At 39.0% G+C, this 18,811-nt stretch overlaps 1 protein-coding gene across 1 annotated transcript in view; it reads left to right on the forward strand.

The window, feature by feature from the left end:
* LOC131157506 (KH domain-containing protein HEN4) overlaps positions 1-17,808 on the forward strand; it is a 29,464-nt gene extending 11,656 nt beyond the window's left edge. The window contains exons 4-7 of the mRNA XM_058111714.1: positions 16,198-16,584; positions 16,694-16,770; positions 17,137-17,248; positions 17,357-17,808. Of these exons, the coding sequence (XP_057967697.1) occupies positions 16,198-16,584; positions 16,694-16,770; positions 17,137-17,248; positions 17,357-17,497 (717 nt within the window). The 3' untranslated portion in view covers positions 17,498-17,808. The remainder of the gene's footprint in view (positions 1-16,197; positions 16,585-16,693; positions 16,771-17,136; positions 17,249-17,356) is intronic.
* The last annotated feature ends 1,003 nt before the right edge of the window (positions 17,809-18,811 follow it).

Consider the following 18,811-nt stretch of genomic DNA (forward strand, 5'->3'; position numbering starts at 1 on the left):
AAAATAGCAAGGGGAATAAGAGAAAGGACTCTCCTTTTGAGCTTGCTGGTGCAGATCCCTTTCCAAGCTCAAATCTCACTCTCAACCGAAGCTGCAATGACCCATTTCTGTTTGACCTCCTGGGTTTCCTTGTCCAGGGGCAGTGAAGAATGATGTCCTCCACTGATTCTGATTCTTTGAGGCACAGTAAACATCTATGCACAGTAGAGATGCCCTTTCTTTGAAGGTTGTCAAGGGTGAGGATCTTCCCTAGAGCGGCCTCCCTGGTGAAAAAAGCAACCTTGGACGGGGCTGCTGTTTCCAAAATGGGCTTCCAAGGAAAAGGGCTGATGCACTCCATCGGGCAGCTAAGGTGGTTATAGTAGGACTTGACTGTGGAAGTTCCCTCCTTGCTCAGGGACCACTTTGGGATTGTTGGAGGAGCCCTAGCTCTGAACTTTGTAGAGACTGCTGAAAAAATCAATAGGAGTATCGATCTCCCAGTCAAAAACATTACTGATCAGGGAAACATTCCAAACAATGTTTCTGGTGATGGCAAATGAGGGCATATTTTTATCGCATGCAAGTCTATAAATAGAAGGGAATGAAGTGCTAAGTTGGGAGCCACCACACCAAACATCATGCCAAAAAAACACATCCTCCCTGTTTCCCAAATTGAAATGAATGTGAGAAAAAAAGTTGTCCCACTATTTTCTAACGAATTTCTTGACACTTGTACCATAGCCATTGGTCACCTCTTTGGAAGCCCAACCATTGTGATGAAGGCTGTATCCAGAAATGATTTTTCTTAGACATGAACCTCCGAAGACATTTCCTCAAGAGTGTCTTGTTAAAAGTAAGAAGAGATCTAAGATCAGGCTTCCCCTTTTGCATGGGTTGTTTGACAACCACCCATCTCACAAGATGATATTTGAATTCCTCTCCTGTGTTCCCCTGAAGGAATCTTCTTTGAATGCCTTCTATCATTTGGCACTGCACCAGGGTTGGGAAACAAAGACATCAAATAAACTGGGAGACTAGGTAAGGTGCTTTTGATAGGAGTGAGTCTACCACCTTGGGAAAGATACATCCTTTTCCAATCAGCCAGTTTTCTTTCAAATCTACCAACTATAGGATCCTAGGCACCCTTGTCTTTGAACTTGGCTTCCAGAGGGAGGCCAATGTAGGAAACAGGGAAGCTTCCTAGGTTGTAGCCAAGAATTTCTGTAAGGAGGGGGCCCCAAACGCAAGTCCCCATGGGAATGATAACACCTTTAGACCTGTGACTGCTTCAAAAGCCCAAAAATGATGCATCGAAGGTTAATAATTTGTTCAAGATTGTCCTCACAGAAAATAATAGTATCATTTGCAAAAAGGAGATGGTAGACTACTTGTGTTTTAATAGGCAAAATTATAAGGTGAGTGCTTTACCCCCAGTGAGGCAAGGTGTAAGCCTTGAGGCGTTGAGACATAAGCCTTTTGGAAATTTAATTTTTTATTTGAAATATATAAAAATGAATTATATATATCAAAATGAATATGAAATTTATTAAAATAAATTATTAATTTTGTTGTTTGAATTTTAAAACTAAAAAATAGTGTGGGAGAAAAAAAATTCTAGAGTCTAAGTACATAAATCAGCCACATGCCCATGGCATTTACTATAATGAGACAGCCATGTGCACACTTGATAGAAATGACACAAGGGTACAAAAAGGGGCAGGAGAGCAGCTCCTCTGTAGACTGGAAGAACACATGACGAGAGATGGACTTGAGATATGAGAGGGAGAAATTGTCAAGATGTGAGACAAGAGAGAGATAAATTCTCGAGGATACCAAACAGCCTGTCAGAGAGAAAAGATTGGGAATCGTGCTCTGCAAGAGAGACAACAGCTTTGGAGGAGGAGTCTCGCTGGAGAAGATTGTCATAGGTTTGTTGAAGAGAGGCTTTGTCGAGTAGGATGCTTCGTGGAGGGGGATGCTTCGTTGAGGGGCTGCCATCTCGAGGAGGGACTGGAGCTTGCAGGAATGAAGGGAATTCGTTTCCTATTATGCTATTTTCTATTTTTTAAAATATTTTTTTATATTTTAGAAAACAGGTTGATGGGGGATCAATATGTTTACGCCTTAAACTTTGAGGTGTGAAGGGTTTGTTTTTTTGGCTGAGGTGTGCGCCCAGCTGCAATGCATATGGTGAGTTTCGCATTTTGATTACCCTTTCAGGCGTTTTTGCCTGAAAACGCATTGAGGTGCATATCTAGGTGCACCTTAAGAAGGCCTCCTTCGTTTCCCTTGGTTATCATATGGCTCAAAACCTCCATAACCAAGATAAATAAGAGGGAGGTTTGGGGGGGAGGGGGGAGTGGGGTTCTCCTTGCCTCAAACCATGCAAAGATTTGAAAAACCCCATAGGGCAGCCATTAATCAACTCAGAGAATGATGCAGTGGAAGTACAATGGCTGACCCAATTGCACCAAATTTGCCCAAAACCCATCATTTTGAGGATTTAAAGCAGAAAATTCCAATTCATATGGTCAAAGGCCTTTTCCATATCGAGTTTACAAACTAATACTCTTTTTCCTTCCTTTAAATAGGTATCAACAAGCTCAATTCTCAATAATGGCAGCATCCATGATCTGTCTGCCTGCCACAAAGGCATGCTGGTGCTTCCCAACCCCTTCTGAAATTGCCAATTTGAGCCTGGCTGCTAGAACTTTGGACAGGAGTTTTATACAAGCTACCGACCAAGCTGATGGGACGAAAGTCTTCAATATTTAGAGCCCTGCTCTTTTAGGGATCAGATAGAAAGGTTGAATTGATGCTAGTTACAAATATGCCTGAGCTTTGGAAGTAATATCTTGCTTTAGGAGGTCCCTGTGCCTTTGACAGAAAGCCATATCAAAACCGGGCCGCTGGCATATTCTGTTTTTAATGGGATGGGTGGTGTTGCAGGAAGGGGTCTAGAAGGTGGTGTTCGAAGAAATAGGGACATGACTGGGATTTTCGGAAAAGTTTAGAATTGCAGAACTGAAAAAAAGAAAAAGAAAAAAGAGCTGAAATTTCAGAGCAAAATGATGAGATGAGAGAGTAACAGAGAAGGAGAGTAACAGAAGATAGGAAGGAAAGGGAGAATTTAGAAGAAATAGAAGACAGGAAGGAAAGGGAAGGGAGGAGAGAGGAGAAAGCTAGAGAACAAAAAGAAGAACATGGCCCAAGAGAAGAGAGAAGGGGACAATGGGGGGATTGAAATGGAAGAATAAAGATTGAAGTTGGGCTTTGACACCAAATGATGCAGGGGCTGCATCAAAGGTTCTGCAGCCATGGGAGAATTTAGAAGAAATAGAAGACAGGAAGGAAAGGTAAGGGAGGAGAGAGGAGATACGAGGGGGCAACTCACGTTCAATTCCAATTCACATTCATCACTAACTGCCTACATCATTGCTTTCATGCACTATTTATAAGGAAGCCTCTAAACACACGAAATTACACACATACAGGGCAGAAGAGAAGAGAGAAGGGGATGATAGGGGGATTGAAATGTAAGAATGGAGACTAGAGTTGGGTTATGATACCAAATGATGCAGGGGACCGCATCAAGGTTCTGCAGCCATGGGAGAATTTAGAAGAAATAGAAGACAGGAAGGAAAGGGAAGGGAGGAGAGAGGAGATACCCGGGGGAAACTAACGTTCAATTCCAATTCACATTCATCAATAACTGCCTACATCATGGCTTTCACACACTATTTATAAGAAAGCCTCTAAACACATGAAATTACACACATTCCCCTGAAACTTCATTGCATTACAAACATACCCCTAGAATACACAATTACTACAAACAAGCCCACTACCATAAATAATCCTAATACAAGCAAACTACATACATACTTAAAACAACTATCCAACTAAGTGCATTTGGGTTTCAGACCCAATAAACCATTCACCGTTTTCTTTGACATAGGCCTCTTAATTGGGTAGAAATGATCCATCCAAATTACTGCTTCTCGTCCTACATCAGACCTTCACTAGGACCATAGACTAGTGAAAATCCATGAGAATTGTCATCAAAGGTCTTGGACGGGCAGGACTTTGAGAAGGAATTAATAGAATGATCTAATAATTCCACAACCAAATTGCTCGACATGATTAGAATCCTTCTTGCTGTGCTTGTAGCTTTTTGAGCCCCATAAGCTATTTACCAGCCAACTATTTAGAGACTTGACTTTGGTTTGTTGAAATCAAATAACATCGCCTTTCCAATATTTGAGAAATGATCTAATAAATGCCCTTTTGGTCTTGAGATTTAGCCCCCTCACAATCCAAGAGATTATTTTTCTCAACATAAGTTTGCAAAAGTCCTGCTGTTACTAGCAGCGCCCATGTCTGAAAGTCTTTCTGATTTGTCATAGTTAACAGAAAATTCCAATCTTTTCAGTTCCTATTTGTGCCTTTCTTGCGCTTGTTGCCCCGTTGTTTGTCTCATGAACCTACCCTTCATCTCTCCCTTTTTGTTTTTTTTCAATACCTTCAAAGAGGCTCAAAGCTCTCTCTTCAAAATTTTCGAAGAAAATACTAATTGTTTTGCTCACTAAATTCATTTTGCTGAGAATCTAGTCTAAAACCTTTATTTTGAAATTGGGATTGCTAAACTCCTGTTTATTTAACTCAGTCAAGGGGATTGAGTAGCCGGGTTTGCAACAATTGAAGAAAAAAGCTCCTAAATAGGGATTAGTGTCATATTGTCTTCTTGAAGCCCATGCAGTGAAGGTCCTTCCTTGGGTTACCTTTTGCCCAAGGTTGAAGTCTGAGGTGAGAGATGAAGATGGTGGGGGATTGGGGTGCCAAAACAAAGCTTGGGGACTTCTCCATTGGTTGGGCCAACAAGAGGAAAAGAGGTTAAGGATTTGGGCTTGGGAGGAGTTTGTGGGAGAGAGGCCCAGTTGGGAGGTACCCCAAAATCAAAGCAAGGAGGACAATAGAAATTGGGCCTACCGAGAAACAAGCACTAACTTCTTTGAAACAACTAAATCTCTTGGGCCAAGGGGGAGAAGGCCCAAGAGATTTAAAATTTGTTGATTGCAAGTTGACTAGAGACTTTACCAACAACACTTGCAAAGGAGTGTGTCTCCACTTGTTGTCACCAATGCTTGGAACTTGACGATGGAGAAGCTCAGGCCACGACTGTAATAAGGGCAGGCGTAAGAGGCTGATGGTGAAGTGGCAAAAAGGGCAGCCTTTAATTCTAACTGGGGAGGAACCTCAACCAAGACATTCAATTTCTCTAAGCAGGACCTGGAACGAGTTGGGGTGGCTGGGGAGATTCTTCTGCCTAGCTCTGCCATGGGGACGAAGAGTTTGAACCACCCTTTGAGCCAAAGCCCCTAGGGAGGGCCATTGTTTGCCATCCTCCATCATTTGTCTTCCTGAGGGCGAGAAATCTCTTGAATATGTTCTCGTGAAGGTCAAGCAAAAGGGTCTTCTCCTTCGCTCTAGTACATCTCTTTTGAAAAGAGGGAAGAGACCCCTCCTAGAATCTATGCCAATGCTTCTCGAGCACTGAGAGGAGCCATGCAACTACCCCTTTCTCCAGCTAAATGGTCTCCCATTTCCGTTTTAGTAATCCGAAGGAGATCGACTTGATTCCCTTCGATTGCTAAGTTGAATGACTTTCGCTTGATGAAAGCAGTGACTCTCCCATCTCCTCTCATGGCAGCATCACTAAGCACCACGACGATGGCTGCCCTCCAACAATAGATGCACAGTGAAGGCGAGAGAGAGAGAGAGAGAGAGAGCACTAACTCTATGCTTTGTTCATGAGAAGGCTTACACATAGAGAAAGAAGAGAGAAGAGCTAGACTCTAGCCTTTCAAGGGATCACCAACAGGGGCAAATTTCACCGAAGTGCACCTGATTAAAATTAATGTCGTACATTGGAACATATAGGGTTTAGTCTTAATGAAACTAGAGTTGCTTATTGAGAAACATAATCATGATTCATGCCAATATTCCAAATAAAGTGAATAATAGTAAATAAAATGAGTTGCCAATTATTATTCCTAAACCACCATGTGAATTTTCCTTTAGACTGACATTCCCCTTTCCTAGACTTTGGACTAGGGGTGTGCAATCGGTCTTAACTCTACATTATAACTGAAACGACCAAATTACACTCCTTAACCGAACTGTATCCAACCGAACTGAATTTTTGGTTAATTCATTTAACCAAATTTAACCGAATCAAATTATAATTAATTATGGAAAAAATACATGATTGTATAATTTGTATGCTTTCAAAATTCAACTTAATAATTTATATTTAATTATTAATTAATTACATAGTTAATTGCATAATTTTGGAATTTTATGGATTTAGGGAATTGTGGGAACCCTAAATTATATAATTTATATTTAATTATTAATTAATTACATAATTCGGTTAAATCGGTTAACCGAAATTCACTTTCTCCATAACCGAACCGAAAACCGAATAAAAAATTTACCAAATTATTAAATTGAATCGACCAAATTTGGTTGGTTAAATCGGTTAAAACCGAATTATGCTCACCCCTACAGTTTGGACCTGCAGCCTTCAACTTATGTTTCCAAAGTCCATCAAATCTAGCCAAGCTATTGGATCATAAATTTCCCTTCAATTGAAAGAAGTCTACTCTGGTGTGTTAGGAGCACAGCCCAGGACACCACAAAATTCTTGTAGAATGAAGTGTTAACTCTGCCTCAAATTTTGGGCGTTTTGTCATTTGTGGCACAGGTGAGAGTGTACTTGCTATGAATGAAAGAATAATTGTTTACATGTCCAGCATGTTGCACATCACTCCCAAATCCATGATCTCCCCAAAAGCATATAGTGAAGTTTGGGATGCAAACTTTCGCACATAATTGTCTTTTGAATGCTTCCAATGGTGAAAGAGACTGCCATCATTTATCAAACTTTCAATTTTGTGTTGGTGATCTATGCTAGTTGACCTGCTTCATGTGGGTCGGGGGTCGACCTTCAATTCCTACTTTGTTATTTACAGCGCCCTCATTTCACACCAGTGCAGCTCTGAATTTAATTACTACTGAGTATATATATCCTACATAATCCTACCATCTTAAATATTTTACTATGGCAATAAGTGGCTGGATAATACCCTCATATTCTTCTTGGCCTTTAGAACCTATTGCTTTTAGAGGATCAGCGAGTGCCTTCGCTATGGGGCTGACAAACATCCTCTTCAATTAGAAACTCCTTTGTTCTCAATATCTTCTTTGTCAACCACAACTATAGACTTAGGAGGGTATTGAAAAGAGAGATGTCATACTATTGGAAATGAAAATACCTTGTTTTAGGAATAGAGTTGCTGCCTGCTTCAGGTGAATGAGGAATGCTAGCCGTGTAGCTAGACACTTGATAACTTGGGCTTGCTTGACCTTGCCTCGAAAAAGTCCATTTGCTTCGAGTTGTTTCTCTTTAGGAACTCTTTCATATATATATGAAGTTAATCTTCCGTCTGACAGCCCCTATTGCATCTATCATGGTGTAAAATTGACTAGTAGCCAAAGCAAAAGAAATTTGTCAATTCAATCCCTGCTGATAAACAGAGATCATCATGTCCTTATCCTATGGAAATTCAGATGTTGACAAGCTGTCGAATCTAGCTGTGTACGTTCTTTGATGGGCATGCTGTCGTATGCCCTTGCTGTCTTGCACCAGGCTAACAAAATATAAATGAACTTGTTGCTTCTAATTTGCTAGCACAATTTGCTGGGTCATAGCATCTTTTATGCCATCATGTATAGTGGCAGATTGCATTTGTCCATGCTTGGTCGACCAAACTGAACCTGCCCTCTTTAGCTTTGCTTCTACACAGAGCAGGTTCTTTTTGCCAATTAATGCATATGGTCTAAAGAAACCTCCATAAAAGTCCTCACCATCCAGCTTCCAACTTCTGCCTCGTAGTTGTCTCCTCATCATCTCCTATCCCATGCCATCACAACCTCTGTTAGCCACAACCCAAAGTTCTAGCCACCGGGGGCCGGGGGGGGGGGCGATGGGGAAGGGATGAATTTGTTGTTGGCAAATAGGAAGACACTTGAAGAAGCATGGAGATAGGGGAAAAAACCAAACAAACAAAAAAGTCGGAATTCATTGTTGCTGGAAGGGGCAAGGTGGAGTGCCAGAAGCGGGAAAAGTATTTGCTACATGTTGGTGAATACAAAGTGACATGAAAAGAAAGAAAGAAAGGGGGGAGTGGGGAGAGACTGCTGCTTGAGCCAACTGGCCAGAAAGATGAAAAAAAGAAGAAAAGAAATTGATGCTGTGAATAACAGAAAAGAAGCTTTGATTTGTTAGCTGGGACTAAGTATTTTCTTGACATAACTAGGTTTGCATGGTGGAAATCATTGTTTATTTTTGAAGATGTTGCTCACAATTGGGTTGCATGGGAGTTGAAGAATTTTTTGTTGGCAAATGGGAGAATCCTCAGGTGCTGCTTTTCTGGGCTTCAAGCTATCTCCTAGTTCCAATTCTGGTGAGGATTGCAAATGAGACTGCAGCAGCTGAAGGTGCAGGAATTTTGAATCATGAAATGCAGTAGATGTGCAGGGTTCTTGTAGTGTTGGAGGCAACGAAGGTCGGAAATCAGTGTTTAAAAGTTTAACATTGGGTCAAAAGCCTAAATTTGTGGATTTATTGAAGAAAGAAAATTGTGCCAATCATCAATGGAATCATCTAGTAAAGATTGGAAGAGGACCTCCCTTGAAAATCGACAGGGGATTCTTGGACCAAAAATAGATGCATTTTTCATTTGACTTTGTCAATGGGATTTGTTATCTAATTCAATTGATATTTTTTCAGAAGCAAGTGGACCAAACTCCATCAAACATGTTATTACAAGGTTCACTAAAGACTTAATAACGTATCCTGCCTATCCAGCGAAGAGAGTTAGGCCAAACACTTGATGACAATTGACTTAAAAGGTGGGAGTTGGAAAGATTAAAAATTAGCTTACTGATAGAGAGCCCACCTCTGCCTTACTCCTTTCTTCTTTAGATGAGATGAGGCATGAAGAAAACTCTCAACCAGATGAGATGATGACAGAGAAGGGGTTCTATAGCTATTCCATTTCAGAAGTTGATCTAAAGAAGTATGAGTGGGTGTCCAATGCTTCCAAGGTGGTTGGGGAGGTACAGGCAGCGGTGTTGTTCAACTTACAGAAGGGAGTGGCTTCTTGTGGGAGGTATAAATTTGTCCCCGTAAGAAGGCAGTGAAACAGAGAATGTCTTCATGCAATGTTGCCAGGAATTTCCATACACAATTGGGTGATGGAAAAACCAAATCTTTGACAAATGCGGTATGGAAAACAATCTTTGACAAATGCAGTTTTGACCTATTGCAATTGGAAATGCCAATTCACTCTCTTGATAATCTTGTCATTAATTCCCACTTTTTAGTTCCTTTTCTTCTGTTTGCAATTTATGTGTGAATGTGTTTTTTTAGGTACTTTTGCAGTGGACATAAATTCTGGCAAAGGCATTTTACTTGCACGAGTTGAGATGAGTTCCTAGAATTTTCTGAGGGATCTAGACTTGAAAGGGGATGTCTTGACTGTGGAACCTCTAGGGAATGAGAGGGACACCTGGGACGCATTGGTTGCTTGATGGTTTGGGGTTGAGATTAGTTAATCCACCCGATCAGGGGGTGGGAGTAGCTATTGTCTCCTAGCATTTATGTTATAAAGAGGAATAGCATAGGAAAGGAGTTGCAGGCACTTGCTACTTTTATTAATTATTGAGGGCTTAAGGGTAGATGGAATGGGTAGTAAGGTGTCAAGACAAAGTTGTTGAACTGTGGTTTAGGGGTTTAGGAGGTCCTAGGAAGTGTCATAAAAGTAAATATGTTTTAAGGTTGGTCTAAACTTGGTTGTGATTTACAAGTCCAGATTAGAATTGGCTAGTCAACGGTTTCAAGGTTAGAAGCATTTGGCAATCTAAGTTTAAGGTTTGGGAAAGGTTGGCTTTGTGTAGTGCTTAGGTGCTATTTTTGTTATCTAGGATGCTAGTTTTCTAGTAAAGTTGATAGAGGGTTTCTATCTCACTCTTTTGTCTTAGAGGTGAGGGGTAGAGGTCATTGGAGGATTACGTCTGTTTAGGGCCCTAATTTTCCAGGACTTCGGGATTTTTTTTTTCCCAAAGAAGGTCTACTGTTTATGGTTTGTGTTCCCTAATTGGTGCTTAGGTGGTTAGGTAGTGAGATCAATGTAGGTGTTCTTGTGAAAAGCGCGGGGGTTCGAAGATTACTTACACTATTATAGGTAACTTCATTAGGGAATGTGATCTGAGAGATATACCCTTACCAAATGTCATATTTTACTTGGATTGGTGTTGGTGCTAGTTGTTCTGTAGCCACTTGGATTGACAAATTCCGATATCCTATTTAGTAAAGAGTGGGAGGACACTTTTCCTAACTTGTGTTAGGAGGCTCTCCTCAGGGCTGTGCTTCCTTCGAATGTTCAATTCATGAAGAAGTTGAAGTTTGTTAATGAAAAGTTGAAGATTTAGGATGGAACAATAGCAGCAAACCAAGCCTTACGTCCCACTAGGTGGGGTTGGTTACATGAATCATTTTCTGCCAATTTATGTGATCATGGCAATTTTTTCTGACAAATTCAGGGTGCTATTAAATCATTATTATCTCATTCCAAGTGATTTTAGATCTAACCCTTCTACTACCCCTCATAGTAACAAGCTTGCTGTTTAGCTTACATTCAAACCATATGATTCGTCCCTCCCTTAACTTATCTTCTATAGGAGCTACGCCTAACTTACCACGAATTTGTTCGTTCCTTAGTTTATCTTTTAATGTAATACTACTCATCCACCTCAGCATTTTCATCTCAACAACAAGATTTGGGATGTAAATGTCTTTAATGATGTTACGTGAAAAAGAGAGAGATGTTGCTGGAGATTGGTAGCTTGGATAGGTTGGAGGAGCATGACCCTTTGATAATTTGGCTAGTAGAAGGTTCAACTAACAAATGAGTTTGATGAGGTTATTTTGTGGGAAGATATTAGTTGGAGGGCATGTTGGAGAAAAGATTAAGTTTATTGAATATGAAATTGAAGTGAACAAGTATTTCCCCAACCTGTACCTTCTTCTTCCTCCTTCCCCTCCCCTCTCCTCTATTTCTCTCCCTATGTTCACCCTGGGCAGTACCTGTACTGTTCTGTTCCTCACCCCTAACTGCTGCTCCTGCATCAGTATTGCTTATCTAGATTGAGTTTCTGTATTGCTGCCATAATTGTTGTCACACGACACATGGGAAGCATGGTTTAGCTTTTTGAGAGACGAGTCTTTGGTTGGAGAATCTATTTTCTACTTTCCTATGGTGGCTGAGGGTGCGACAAAATTCATGTCACTTCGTCATTTTGCACATGGTCAATATTGTTCTAGATTCTTGAGTTTGTGTCACCACACTATTTTAGAACTTAAACGTCTCGTTTTTTCTAGCCAAAGGAGTTTAATGGGGTATTGGCTATGAATAATTCTAGGCTATCATATCCACTCTCTCTCAGTCTGTATGTCTCATCTTTTCATTGCCCTTAGCGCTATATCTTACAAGATGAAAAGTAAAATAAATGTGGAATACAATAGGGAAGTTCACATATATTTAGATAAGAGTGTGTGTGTGACGGGTACATTTGAGTTGAGTTGACGCAGTAAAATGCTCAAACTCGACTCGATTTGAAAATGTTAAGCTCAAAACTCGACTCAAACTCGATCGATTTCATAATTATTAAACTCAAACTCCACTCGGTTACAAGTTCATAAAACTTGATCTTGACTCGATTAAGCTCAATTTGGTTATAAATTAATTTTAAACACATATATAAATATATTTAATGTACATATAATATTAAATAGGTTTATAAAACAGGTATTATATAACATATATAATATAAAAATAATAAAAATGGAAAGCTCGATTAGGCTTGAAACCGAGTTCTATTACTGAGTTCGAACTCGACTATTTAAACTACTTGAGTAGCTCGAACTTGACTCGAACTCAAGTAGAATCGAGTCGAGTCGAGTCCGAGTAGCTCGTGATAAGCTTGACTCACTTTATGTGTGTGAACTGATTTTCCTAGAAAAGAAACAATTAAAGAGAAAGGGGCTCTTGCTCTTATGAAATACCAATTCAACTTGCTTGCAATGTGCAGCATCTGGACATTAGCATATAAAATCAGGATAGGCACTTGCTTTCTTTGTTGATTGTTATGCCCCCTCTTTACCTAAAAGCTTGAACTGTTAAGGTAGTGGGCTAAAATATCAAGCTATCCAACACTCCCCTTATGTGTAACTTTGTCTACCACATGAAGAGGCAAACAAGTTGAACTTGAGTGAATGCACAAACACAAATAGAGCACACTGCACTATAATGAATCTAACCAGGAGGGGTAAAAAAAAAAAGGGGGGGGGGGGGGGGGGGGGGAGCACTGACAACAAGACTTGAACCTAGAACCTCCACGCACTAGAGTTATGATGCCATGTTACCTCACCACTTTACCTAAAGCTTCAACAGATAGTTCATGTGGTTTAACAATGTATATCAAGCCATCTAACAGCAATAATCACAAACTGTTGGCCTATGATTTACTATTCAAGTATAAGCAATTTCTATAGCACATTGAGACTGAACTTGATCACTTGATGGGACAATGTGGAAGGTATATTTGAGTGTGTTTGTCACATCCATAAAGCAGGATTTGTCTCATTTTCCAGAAAGCTAGTCATACTGTTCCAGCTAAGAATTGATGAAACTAGATCTTGATTTTACTAGAGATGATGATAATTGTCCCTTCTTGGTTTGTGCTTAACAAAAGGAAACTCTCTAGATTAATTATGAGTTTCCCTAGTAATGAAGTAGCATCCTTTGAATGAGGTGGGGGCGGCTTTGTGTAGCAGGGTTGCATCAAACCACCAATGAGTAAATGGGTACCCTTAGCCAGGAAGAGAGAGTTAGCGTGTAATAAGCGACCACTTCACGTGGTTTTAGAGGCACTTTAGTTAGCCATCAATGCCTGATAGTATCTCAGCCCTTATATTGTTTTCTTCTTCTTCTTCTTCTTCTTCATCTTCTTCTTTCCTTCTGTTTGTTTTTTTGGACATGGGAAGCGTTTCTGACATTTGCCACATGCTTTAGAGAAAATGTCAATACCCTGGTGAACTGCAAATTATTACAAGCATTATGAAATATGGTTTATTTTCATTCCAAAACACAATATGTAGTGAATGTTTTAACTCACTATATTCCATATGACATGTTTTTATTTGTAAAAGTGTAGGTACTACATTATAATTTTCTTATAAGCAACATTATTAGTATGCTTCACCTCTCTCGTCTAAACTTGAAAACAACCCAACAAACCCAACTTCCTCTCGTAGATACATAAGCACCATTGCACATTTTCGTGTCTATATCTGATGTAGGCATACCCTTAGCCTACTGTATTTTTTAGCATATGTCCTACCATGATTTTGTTCTCATTCCACAAGCTAGATTGTTCTATGTTCTACGCACCATTGATTTGCCATTTCTGGACACACTGCTTTTTTTTTAACAAGCAGCATGTATGCTTGAATTCATGGAAGAAAATCGTTGGCTTGTCGTGTCTATATGTAATGCAGGTATACCCTTAGCGTACTGTATTTTTTAGCATATGTCCTACCATGATTTTGTTCTCATTCCACAAGCTAGAATGTTCTATGTTCTATGCACCGTTGATTTGCCATTTCCTGGACACTGCTTTTTTTGTTTTTTTAACAAGCAGCCTGTATGCTTGAATTCATGGAAGAAAATCGTTGGCTTGTCAAGTAATGCATTAATTTACTTCATAGGACAAAGCAAATTTTAAATTCTTTATGTTGAATTATTTTTATTTAGATTCTTTTTTTTGTATATGTAAATCTCCTAGCCTTTTATTATGAAATCCCATTTTAGGGGGTAAAGAAATACAAAGTGGAAGATGAGACATTCTCCTGTAACAAAGGAAATAAAAAATAGACAGAAAAATGTTGTTCCTAGGCCACATGGCTCCCCGCTTTGTGAAGGAAGTGGGAGAGTCGTCAGTGTGTGCAACCTTACCTCTGCTTTTTATGTAGAGAAGTTGTTTCCTTGGACTCAAACCCGTGACCAACTAGTCACAAAGGAGCAACCTTACTGTTGATCCTACGCCTACATAAAAGGATGAAGGAGATGCTAGGACAAATAATTATATACGAAAGCAACAGTAATGTCGAAGCTCTTCCACAAAAATATGTGTGTTCCTTTACAACCAAATGCCCAAGAAGGCAACAAAGATGGGGTATTTCCTAAAATAATTAGCACCTTTGCCCCTTCCAAACCCTTTAAAAGAAGCAAAGAGGCCTCAATGGATTACAAACTGTTGGCACAAGGAGAGTCCTTCAATAGGCTTGATATACATGGTTGAGCACCTTGACCCAAAAGCTCAAGGCTTTAGGTCTTGGGTCCATCCATGTATATTAACCACCTATCTTCCACCTAATTTTTCAATGTTGGACAACTTATGGGTGGAATTTCCAGCAGTCTCCCCCTCACTTGCCGGTCTGTAGCACTCCTTGAGCAGAAACTATCTGCTCATGAGTCACTTTCTATCTGCTTTGAGCGGAAAACTTTTCTCCCTTGGAAGCCGACCTAACTCTCCAACAATTTATCAAGTGGGCCTTATATGTGCTTACATGTCTCAAATTGCATGTGCATTCAAGTCCATCCTACCACATTCATCTATCTTTCGAGCCCACATAGTCACACACTTTGTCCTCCAACTATTAGCGTGTGAGAAGAATTATGATTTTATCATTGCTTGCCTAGAGTTATGAACAGGGCTATAGTGGGGAGTGCTCAAGTGAGCTCAATATGCATGGTGCTCCAGCTTGGCCCGAAAGCTTTAGTCTTTAGGTTTTGGCCCATCCATGTGTATTAGCGCCTCATTTTCTTTACTCAATTTTCTGACATGCGACAATTCAGAAGTGGAATTTCCAACACAGAAAAAACCCGAACTCTCCCAAAAAGACCAAACAATCTGCTCTACAAACTCAGGCAGCCAGACAAATGAACTCCAATAATTAGATTTGATGGTTTAGATTTTAAACTCTAGTATATTGTATGGTTCAAAACTTCGATTTATCAAAAATTGAAATGAAAATAAAAAATTTTCAAGAATATTTCTCTCGTTAGTTTTTTTAGGTAAAAATTTGTTTACTCATTATTTATTTATTTATTTTTTTAAGTAATGGAAAATCCAATGCAAGTGAAATGGCAGACATATACAAACACATACATAAAATATGTAAACACGGGCAGCATAGCATGTTCATGGTTCACACTATGGAGTTTGACTGGTTGCTTCATAGGACAATAACAAATACATACTTTTCAGTTTGGACTGGATATATGAAAATACCCATTGTAGTTATTGATGCACAAGCTTGAGTAGATAGTACATAGATGGTAAGTAAACCCTAGTCACCACAAAGTTGAGAGCCAATTCAGCAGAAACAACAAAACTAAGGACTGTTTAGTTGTGGAAAATAATTTTCATTTTCTATTTTTAGTTTTCCAAAGAATTACAAAAAAGTTTGCTAATTTTTAAAAATAGATTTATTTTCCATTTTTAATTTTCCAAATAAAGGAAAGTTAGAAAATATCTTTTAATTGTTTCTAGATTTCTAAATTTGGAAGCATAGAATTCAGATATTAGATTTGGGTTTGTGTGGATTTAGACAAAATATAGTATAAAATTGTGTTGAGTTTGTTTCAAATTTACACAGTAAATCCAAGCCCCAAAATTCATGCTCCCAAACACTACCTTAAATAAAATTTTTTGGAAAGTTGAAAATAAAAAGTTGTCTTTTTCGTAATTATTTTAAAACCTATAAATAAAAAATGGAAAGAAAATGCTTAACTAAGCAAACCTTTTATTTCTACCTTTTTAACCAATTTTTTGAAAAACTAAAAAATATGCTGGAATTTTATAATTCTTTGGAAACCAAAAAATTGTTTTCCACAACTAAACGGACCCTTGTGTTTTCAATGTAATTAGATTCTGTGTCAGCTTTTTTAACTCTGGATTCCCTTATGGTGTACTTTTGTGGATTATGCTCTTTCAGCTATTGAATTCTCGTTGCTTCTCTCGCAGGTCATTGGCAGCTTGCATTCTGTACAGGATGCTTTATTTCATATTACAAGCAGGCTTAGGGAGACTATATTTCCAGGGAAACCACCCTTTTCCAGTGTGAATGGTCCACCCTACTTGGCTCCTTTCCCAGATATGCCCCCTCAGTTCAGGCCTAGACATGATCCAGCCTCCCCTGGTCACAACCCTTCTCCAGTTGGACACTCTCGTGGAGCTGATCGTTCTGCTGTTTCAGCCCAACCTCTTGATCACCATAATGCATTTACACGTGGCGTGGACCATATAGGTCTATCTAATTTGGAAGGAGTTCCTTACTCTTACGGCACTGAGAGACCAATGCATGGGCTTACTTTTGATCGGCCATCCTCTCCTAGATCATGGACACCTCGGGTAGTAGCTCTGTGCTTTCGTTGAAGTGTATGATTATGACTTTAGTCTTTAGCTTGACCTTCTCATCAGTAAGAAAATGTAATATACTGTTATCTTATCTTCCAAAAAGGCACACAATGTTGGGAACTCTGGGGAAGCTGCGGATGTTAGTTCTGTCTTGTCTTCAAGAAATGGGCCTAATGGAAGGTGATTCTTTTTATGCTTTTTAGACAGAAACATTCTTATTTCTGATTCAAGTGATTAGACACCTTTGTCCTGTTTTTGGAGTGAAAGTTGTGTAAATTTCAAACTCAAAGGTGAATAGAGACTTCTATTTTATAATACTGATCTTGTCAGATGAATCCATCTGTGAGTTTTACAAGTGTTGATTGAAAGAATCGAGTTGAAGCTAACAATTATCTTGCTTGTACTATTATTTTTAATTATTTTTTTCCCAAATGTCATGCAATAGGCATGGAATGTATCCCTTGTTTTGAGGGGTGAAGAGCATGAATAACATTCTCATGTTTCTAACATGGAAATGTGTCTTCCTGTATGAATTTCTTTGAGCAGTGGAGGTCTGGCTCCCGTTTCGACAAGCACGACTGTTGAGATTGTCATTCCTCAAGCATTGTTGAACCATGTTTATGGAGAGAATAGTAGTAATCTGAGTCAGATCAGGCAGGTGGGTTGATAAATCAGTGCTGTTTCATTTTTCACTGCCTCAAATTTGAATATAATGCTGTTTTGGTTTCCAAATATATGATTTGATTTTGGCATTTTTTTGAATCAGGTCTCGGGTGCAAAGGTACTGGTTCATGATCCAAAGTCTGGTGCAACGGAAGGTATGGCTGTAGTATCGGGAACACAGGATCAAACACGAGCAGCCCAAAGCCTTATTCAAGCCTTCATCCTTTGTGGACGTACGTCTTGAACATCTGTTAGGCGAATGGGAAATTAACTGAGATATGGAATTATTTGTATTCTTCCCATGTGAGATCACCGGAGAAAAGGGTAAGGCAAAGAAAACAGGGTAGAAATAGGCAGTGACTAATTGTAGAATTTGTATTAAATAGATTTATTGATCCTTTTTGTTATACAGTTTGCTGAGAGAAGCACTGTCTATCAGTTCTTTCCAAACCTCTTTCCTTTCCATTTCAACGTTTGAACTTCAGACAGGGAACATGAGAATTTCAAGGACAAATGGTTGGCTGCCCTTAATTACTGGGGCATTGCCATTGTGCTTATGGTTGTGATAATTTTGATTCATTGTGCTTACGCTGTTCGGTTATTGAGAAACTTATGCAGGAAAGTATAGTGTCAAATGAAAAGTGAAAGGAAAATAAAACCTTTCAATTTTCTAGTGCATGTTTAGTTTGCATAAAGGTTGTAGGAAACTGAAACCATCATTCACCTATATGACCTACGGGTGTCTCTCTGATTGGCTCTTTACTTTTTACGTTTAAAACATATTGCTGAATGGTAGAAGGCAATGTAGCATATACAAAAAATTTAGGGGACGAGTAACTAATTAGAACTAATATATAAAAATGTTATAACTTATAATTAATTAAGAACTGCAACTCCTTAGTCTTTATTGTTTATGTTGTGTGATAGATCCAGATTATTTATTTATAAATTTTAAACAAATTCTTTATAGAAAATTAGATTAGTAACCACAAACAACACAATTGAAACTTGCTTTTGCTAAACAAGATTAAGAAAAATTTCTCTCTGCCAACAATCACAAGATTTAAGGAAATATACAACAATAAATCATAAACATGTAAGATCAAACACAAGAATACATTTATATGGTTCAGCCCAAAAATTGGTTAATATTCTCGCCAGGAACTCACTTTAGGAGATACTTTATTAATGGTGGAAACGAATACAAATACATAGATCTACCTTCGTCTGGACATACTGATTTCCTCTCCAAGTCCCAACCCAAGAACAACCCTAAGAAACCTAACCCTCTTCTACCACGCCAAGAGCTCTCAGCCTCTTTTTTCTTTCGCGGACTCTTTCTCGAAATCCCCTTAGAATTTACAATCTGCTGTGTTGGCTTGGTGAAGAAGACTCCAGAACTAGCACTGCTGGTTGTATTTTATATATAAAATACAAATTACAGAAAATTACAGCAATGCCATTAATTGAAAATAGATTCTAGCCGTTAGATCTCCGCTGCAATTGACGGCCCAGATTTGTCCAGCAAGCTTGACACTCCAACAATTCTCCACCTTGG

Source organism: Malania oleifera, chromosome 6 (assembly GCF_029873635.1).
Source record: "Malania oleifera isolate guangnan ecotype guangnan chromosome 6, ASM2987363v1, whole genome shotgun sequence".
Classification (NCBI taxonomy): domain Eukaryota; kingdom Viridiplantae; phylum Streptophyta; class Magnoliopsida; order Santalales; family Ximeniaceae; genus Malania; species Malania oleifera.